The sequence below is a fragment of the Oncorhynchus mykiss genome, chromosome 9 (assembly GCF_057628025.1).
Source record: "Oncorhynchus mykiss isolate SJ-2025 chromosome 9, ASM5762802v1, whole genome shotgun sequence".
NCBI lineage: Eukaryota > Metazoa > Chordata > Actinopteri > Salmoniformes > Salmonidae > Oncorhynchus > Oncorhynchus mykiss.
Genome location: NC_143030.1, coordinates 70,734,070 through 70,742,076, shown reverse-complemented (window position 1 = coordinate 70,742,076; position 8,007 = coordinate 70,734,070). Strand labels below are relative to the sequence as shown.

Here is an 8,007-nt window from a genome sequence, read left to right as displayed (position 1 = left end):
TTTCAATATTATCGGTTGCACAGTGCTCCTTGGGATGTTTAAAGCTTGGGAAATCTTTTTGTATCCAAATCCGGCTTTAAACTTCTTCACAACAGTATCTCGGACCTGCCTGGTGTGTTCCTTGTTCTTCATGATGCTCTCTGCGCTTTTAACGGACCTCTGAGACTATCACAGTGCAGGTGCATTTATACGGAGACTTGATTACACACAGGTGGATTGTATTTATCATCATTAGTCATTTAGGTCAACATTGGATCATTCAGAGATCCTCACTGAACTTCTGGAGAGAGTTTGCTGCACTGAAAGTAAAGGGGCTGAATAATTTTGCACGCCCAATTTTTCAGTTTTTGATTTGTTAAAAAAGTTTGAAATGTCCAATAAATGTCGTTCCACTTCATGATTGTGTCCCACTTGTTGTTGATTCTTCACAAAAAAATACAGTTTTATATCTTTATGTTTGAAGCCTGAAATGTGGCAAAAGGTCGCAAAGTTCAAGGGGGCCGAATACTTTCGCAAGGCACTGTACATCTAGTTATTCTCTCCAATATTCAGTGTATTGATACTACAGTCAAACTATTCATACATATGATTCCCATAGTGAATTCCAGTTTGTTATAAAACTGTAGAATATTTTTGTGTTATCCTTGGATGCGGCTACAGCGTCCAGTCCTTTAACGTCAGTAACCATGGTGCAGTAAATCACCGCGGTAACTCCGGGTTGAGGTGTAGCGGATTCCAGAGCAATCTAAACAAAGAGGGCATGTGTGGTGAGTTAGAGAGGAAATCATAACGGCTTGGTCCACGTCCAGGACCAAAGTACATAGCAATTGGGGGAGAAGACAGCACATCCTGGGAGATGTACTTCACACAATTTTACGTGAGAAAAGTAGAACTGCAGCAAAAGAAAACAAAACAGTGATGTTTAAAATAACCACCCTCTTGTCACAGTTCTTCACCGGTTTATGAGAGCCCATGCTTGTGGTTCTCCCGCCACAGAGACATCTGTCTGACATTGTGTTCAGCAACTCTCCTCCCTCCCCTCTCCTCCTCTGCCATCACATCTCTCTGCCGTGGAAGGGAGAGATGGAGAGGGGACAGAGACACTAGTTGTATCTTGTAAGGTCAGAGTGGGTGAAAGACACAAATCCCAGCATCTCTCTCAGACTAATTTTGGTTGTTTATCTCTAGCCACAAATCTATTTCCTTTGTAACTACTTCCTTTAACTCAATCTGCCTCTGGTCTTGTTACTGGTGTTGGGAAGCCATAGTGAGGATTGGTTTCCATTCCATTCTACATGGTTGGATAGCTACAGCATTGAAATTCCCAGTAAGCACACTAACATATTCTGTTACAGCAGAGCATCAGGAGCAAGCACACATACACAAACCCTCCTTCTACACCCTGTAATCATTGTTGTGCTTTTCTCTTTTCTTTCCTCACAAAACAAAACATTGATTAAGCTCTAGTACTCCCTGTATTCACTTTTCAACCCCCCAATTAACCCTTTAAGGAGTTAGTCCTTCCCTTCTCTACCACACCATTCCTCTATCTACACACCACCTGCCCAAAGAGCCTGTCCGTTTCCATCTCTGAGCCCCTGTCCTGGTTCTCCTGTGATCAGAGGCACTGGTGTGACGTCTGTGTGCTGGTGCAGTTGAGGCAGCTAACATGGCAGCACCAGTGGAACGTACAGTGACACCTCTCAGTGACCTTCTCAGTCTGAGTTTGGAACCCTCTACCACAACACAGCAGCTCACACCCGTCCAGCGCCGGAGACGAGCTGTTACAGGTCCTCCCCGAGGTTCCGTGGGTACCCGTCTTGCCGTGGTAGGTGCAGAAGTTGGGTGACTTCTCAAAGTAGACCAGGTCTCTGGATGACGGGGGTTTGTGGGAGGGGTTCTCGGGTTCGAGATTGCTTGGATCGGCACGGTGAGAGGCGCGGTTGGAACCCTTGTTGGCATAGACGACCCGGGAAGCTCCGTCGAAGCGGTCCTTCAGGAAGTCCCCCACAGCGCGGAAGCTGGGTAGACGCATCCAGCAGGTACGGATGGTGCATGACCCTGACATGCCATGGCACTTACACTCCTGACGCATCTCTGATGACACTGTCTGGAGAGAGAAGGCAGAAAGGATTACAGATGAAGAAATTAAAATGTGGAGACGGTGAGCAAAGAAAAGGTGGAAGAACATCAAGAGCAAATTAAACATGGAGGAAAGGGAAGAGGAAAGAAATCTTGGAAGAACGTGAAGAGAATAAACATGAAAGAAAATGGATGAAGTTCAGAAAAATAGGTTGATAACGGATAATCACTAAAAAGTGAGAGAGTGAACATACAGCATGAAGTGCTATCTGTGAATCAACAATGTCTCCTTCACCATTCTCCCTGCCTCGTTGTTGTGTAGGTTAATGAGGTATCGGAGATCCCTTCCTCTCTCACTGGAGTCCACAAACTCCCGACTGAACATCCGGCCAAAGTCCACGTTGTCGCTGCAGCCGCCCCAGTGCCAGTCAGGGCCCCCAGGCCCCCGGCGACGGTAGTCACAGGTGCATGACTCGATGGCACCCTCAGAGCAGGAGCGGGCCACCGCATGGGTCACTCCTGCACTTGTGATCGCAAACACAAACGCTGTCTCTCGGCAACCTGACACAACAATAGCATAAATTATCTTCAGCGCTATAGAATATGGAGCATTTTTTAATTTTAAATGTCAAAATCTCAAGATATGTTAACATAGACTTTTCCCTTCCCAAATGGCCTACTAGAGAATCCAAGATTCCATGACATTCTGTACCAAAACGGTCCACCTGTTGCCTTAGTGAGGAGGCCCAGAAGGACAACAGACAACTCACCACGGTTGACAATTTTGCCAAATATTGCCGGGCTGTGGGTGGTCGGGCAGTTCCAGCGGCGGTTTCTGAACTGCCACTTGCACTCCTTGATGGCGGTGTGCAGGCCGGCTGAGATGGCGTGGAGGATCCCAGGGTTCTGGCGGATGAGGCGACGCTGGCGACGGTTCAGCTGGCCCAAGCTGGGATCCAGTACCAGCTGGACATTCTTAGAGTTGGTGAGGAGGTTTGCAGAGGAGGCCACGTTCACAATGCCCCTGGTAGAGACGAAGAGAAAAGAGGGTGGAATCAGTTAGTCAGAGAGAGAAGAGAGGGTGGAATCAGTTAGTCAGAGAGAGAGAAGAGAGGGTGGAATCAGTTAGTAAGAGAGAGAGAAGAGAGGGTGGAATCAGTTAGTCAGAGAGAGAGGAGAGAGGGTGGAAGCAGTTAGTCAGAGAGAGAGAAGAGAGGGTGGAATCAGTTAGTCAGAGAGAGAGAAGAGAGGGTGGAATCAGTTAGTCAGAGAGAGAAAAGAGAGGGTGGAAGCAGTTAGTCAGAGAGAGAAGAGAGGGTGGAATCAGTTAGTCAGAGAGAGAGAAGAGAGGGTGGAATCAGTTAGTCAGAGAGAGAGAAGAGAGGGTGGAATCAGTTAGTCAGAGAGAGAAGAGAGGGTGGAATCAGTTAGTCAGAGAGAGAGAAGACAGGGTGGAATCAGTTAGTCAGAGAGAGAGAAGAGAGGGTGGAATCAGTTAGTCAGAGAGAGAGATTGACCTTTAAAAAATGTATTGACCTTTAACAAAAAACAATTTGGCTCAAATATATTTATTAATATAAGATTCTGATCATAATGGGTGATGGAAACATTTAATTGGAATTTGAGTATCAGCCACAAAAGTAATAACAAACAACTTCAATACAGTCTATTTTATCTGATGTGATTATGGCTGCCATTATTGGCCGCAGTATGACTGCCATATTGCATTGCCAGCCTACTATATTTATGGTTTCAGTTACTTAGCCTAATTGTTGTGTCTCCTGCAACCCCTTGGCAATCAGAAAGACACATCATTATTTAACTGACTGACCACACTCTTAGAAAAAAAGTTCTGGATAGAAACAAAAAGGGTTATGTTGCATGCCTCATATATGGCACCCCTAAAGGTTCTATACAGAACCTTTTTGTAGGGTTATTTGATCAGAACCCCAGGGGTTCTTCTTTACTGAACCAAAATTGGTTCCATATAGAAACCTTGGGTTCAATTTAGGGTTCTGTATGGAACCAAATTAGGTTCTATATAGAACCTTAAGGGGTGCCATATATGAAGCAAGCATAGAACCCTTTTTGGTTCTACCCAGAGTATTGTGTTCTAAGAGTGCACGGGCCAGACAGTATAACGCGGTCGGTCCAGGATTTGGAACGTTATTATCCCATCTTCAGATAAATATTTCTATCCAATTTTCTTCTCTCTCGCTATGTATCTTCTTTCTTTATTTTCTTGTCTTATTGCAGTGATAATGATTGGTTTAGAAGTCAGACCCATGTCAAAAATAAATACAAACTATAGCTTACTCCAGTGACATTGCAAGGCTGCCATATTCCATAACGAATTATATTGCGGTCTGCGTTATCATTTAGATTATTCAGTTAAATATTATTCATGCAGCTGTTCTCTCTTAATGTCTTTGCAGTGACAGAATGCGTAGTATGCCATGGTCTATAAGCCTACTTAAAATTTGATTTATATTTGTCCACTTAAGCTAGTGTAAGGCACACTATTTCACATGTTGGTTTTATAGTTTGTAACAAATGTATGCAGACATTGGCGAGGGAATGTATATTTATCCTATAGTTTATCCTATATAGAGTGGAATGTTGAGCATACTTGGAAAATACGAGCATGACAATATATAGGACCCTGAATAGGACCTGGAATGGAACGGCTCTCTGCCACGAAATAAATCCATATTTAATTTATCCCACATTGGACAGAATTTTTTTGTCTCCCGTTCAAGCCACACTGTCAAAATTACAAGCGACAGAGAGAGGGAGAGGGGAAGGGGGGTAAATTGAATAAACATGGGCTGCAACCGTTCCCAAAAAAACGAAATCGTTATCATATTGAAAAATAATACTTCCTTTATATTAAATGATTTAATGGAGAAAGTAATTCCTTTCGATTGAAAACTGGCTAAATCGAGTTAGTTAACCTACTCGCTCTAAATTGGAAGGTGTTATCCTAAAACCCTCAAATCTTAATGGCTTGTGGTTAGTGCTTGGTTTTCTAGCAGAAATTAACAGAAATGATGAAGCTGGAGCCAACAATAACACATTATTATTTTGAGCATGGAACAGGCCTAACGTTTTAGTGTTGATTCAGTTGACTTGGAAGCAGAGCACTGCATATTCCAGGCAATACACCGCCACACCACGCATGGACTCCTTGAAATGAGCATTGAGCATTAGGAGGCGCATTTAATTGAATGAATCCCTCACAGATTAATTTAACTACTTACCACCACCGGCCGCTGTTGTTGACTGCCCCCGTGCCTGAAAGCGAGGAAACCAGCAGGATGCACGCGGCTTTCATCCCCAGAAGCAGTGCGAGGATCCTCATTATGTCTTCAATTAGAATATGAAAACAGAGCAGGCAAATGTCAAAATTCCGCATCTGAATTCCAAGCACTTTGTATATCTGGTTCTAATTATGATAACAATTCTATTTTGAAGCACAAATAAATCTAGGCCTACTAGATATACATCTGTTTGCCTCCTGCTCCCCAACCATGACCCATAAATAAAACTCATCATAAGAATTGATCATGGAAATAAACCAATTATTTTTTAGAATAAATCATGAGATCTCGTATTACATAAGTCACTCTATTATAAAAGTGATCTATAGGCAACCGGGTTATTCATCTATCTGAAACCCTGTCATTCTCCCATGCAGGGTATCAACGAGCAGGTAATGTATCAACGTGTACTCACCACACCACATTCCAAAGAACGGGACTTTAGAGAGGAAAAAGCAACGAGGAGCCTTTCCTATAATAATGAATCTGGTGAGGAGACAGTCAGACGGAGGAGACAGGTTGCTAAATGAGTCCTTGTCTAGTGCAGCTGAAGTGTCTTTCCAGGCTCGGCTGCAGGATGCTGCGGCTGTTCTCTTCACGTTCTCTGTCTATCTCTGTAGTGATGCTCTGGACAGCAGCAGCACATTGAGCGCGTGGGACAGTCCGGAAGACTTGATCCCCTCCATGAGTGATAGGCAACACATTCTTTAATTATTGAGCGCTACAAGAGGAATCAAAAGGGATTTGCTGCTCTTATGTCCCTTTTTTTCTGCCCTCTTTTCAATAGGATTGGTAGGAGGGATAGTTAATTGCCTTCATAGGGCACAATGAATAAAGAAAACAAAAACGGACAGAAAGGAGGAGAAAGGAAAATAAAAAATAGCCAAGGCAATCCACCAGTGTAAATTACACACATTACTAACGGAATCTCACGGTAATCAAACAATCCAACGATTCTTTAGAAATGATGGCTATTAATGCTTGTAGTATTTTCCCACAGGATCATGCTCTGTCTTCCACATCCAGTCTTCCTGAATTAAGTCAAAACACTGAGATGTGTGTGTCTGTGTGTGGAGATGTGCTGTGGCTGTGAGTGCGCACAGCCTGGTTTTCTCCTCCCATGTATGATGCATGCGCGAGTTTGGTCGGTGTTATACTGTACAGTACAGTTACAGCGGAATATGAGCCATCTAAACAGCACTTTTTACCCGCTGGTTGGATTACTCCCTTAACCGCGTCTCCTCCTTCTTTATCAAACTCTAGTATAGCCTACATTCTCAAGATGTTTTCAGTGGCTTGCCACATTTCTCTGCCTTCTCCATCAGCCGATGTCATACACCGAGTGTACAAAACATGAAGTAAACCTGCTCTTTCCATGACATAGCTTTCACCTGGATTCACCTGGTCAGTCTATGATCCCTTATTGATGTCACTTGTTAAATCCACTTGAATCAGTGTAGATGAAGAGGAGGAGACCGGTTAAAGACGGGTTTTTAAGCCTTGGGACAATTGAGACATGGATTGTGTATGTGTGCCATTCATTATAAATTAATAAGTCCAAAGTTGATTAATCAAGATGATTAATCAATTTGTGAATTTTTCTTAATTAAATGATTTAGAAGGTTTCATAAATGTCACCCAAGAAGAAAAGCTAATTCCCAAAACATCTGGCTTGCAGACCGCCCTCGACGCATGTGGCTTGTAATCATCAGCCACATTGCGGCGTCTCCTCATCTACTACAGACTGGGTGGAATATGAGCAAATATGCCCCATAGGCCCATAGACAGACAGTTAATTGAAATCAGGCTACATGGTGTCCTTATACTGTCCTATCTGTTTCTGTATATGGTTGGAGTTAAGTTTCTTGTTTAGGTATCTAGGATCAGCCACAAGAAATTATGACATTTGATAATTCTCTCCCAGCTAGCACATAACATTCTCAGAACCATATGTTTCTTAGAGAGCTTGGTGAGAGCATGGTTGTCCTGTGGTTATTTTGCATAAGACCTGCCCACAACCTTCTCGGGAATGGTACAAGATAGTCGCTTGTCTTTGGAACATTCTCAGCACAAGGCATTGTACATGACAAAAAACAAAAACATTATTTTGTTCTTAATTCATGACTTTAACAGAACGTTTCCTAAAAGTTCAAACATGGTTACATTTAGTTCGCATTTTGGTAATGTTCTAGGAACGTTCTACAACTGGTTTGATATTGGGAATGTTCTCAAATTGTTCCAAGAACGCTAAAAAACAATGTTCTTCTGTGGGAATTGCAGTTCTTCAACATAACGTTTCCTCATGGTTCTATTTAAAGTTATGTTCTCAAGTTGTTTTTGAGAACTTGAAGGAAACTTTCCATCAAAAGCACAAGAAAAAGTTAATAACGTTCAGAGACAGTTCGAATAATGTTATTTAAAAACATACATTTCATTCTCAGAACGTGAAGAAAACTTTCCATAAAATACACCAAAAACTTTAGTAACATTCATGGAACGTTCTAAGAATTGCATTTCAAAACATCTCAGCATCAACAAAACTCTATCCTCCATCTTGTTAGTGTGTTCAGGTGTGATGGCTGCACCCACTAATTGGCCACACCTG

The 8,007-nt window shown here is 42.7% G+C and overlaps 1 protein-coding gene across 1 annotated transcript; it reads right to left on the bottom strand.

Moving 5' to 3' along the window:
• Positions 1-495: 495 nt before the first annotated feature.
• On the bottom strand, positions 496-6,560 carry LOC110531239 (protein Wnt-1-like). The gene is made up of 5 exons (XM_036988718.2): positions 5,818-6,560; positions 5,343-5,448; positions 2,853-3,106; positions 2,378-2,643; positions 496-2,110 (listed from the first exon to the last, which is right to left on the bottom strand). The coding sequence occupies exons 1-5, from the start codon at positions 5,825-5,827 to the stop codon at positions 1,619-1,621; spliced, it is 1,128 nt and encodes a 375-aa protein (XP_036844613.2). The 5' UTR covers positions 5,828-6,560; the 3' UTR covers positions 496-1,618.
• Positions 6,561-8,007: the final 1,447 nt, after the last annotated feature.

Excerpts from the sequence above, each read along its gene's own strand:
- LOC110531239 (XM_036988718.2), bottom strand. Across the intron at positions 3,107-5,342 it reads AACAACAGCGGCCGGTGGTG|GGGCATTGTGAACGTGGCCT; the intron begins GTAAGTAGTTAA and ends CGTCTCTACCAG. Across the intron at positions 2,111-2,377 it reads ACAACGAGGCAGGGAGAATG|ACAGTGTCATCAGAGATGCG; the intron begins GTGAAGGAGACA and ends TTCTCTCTCCAG.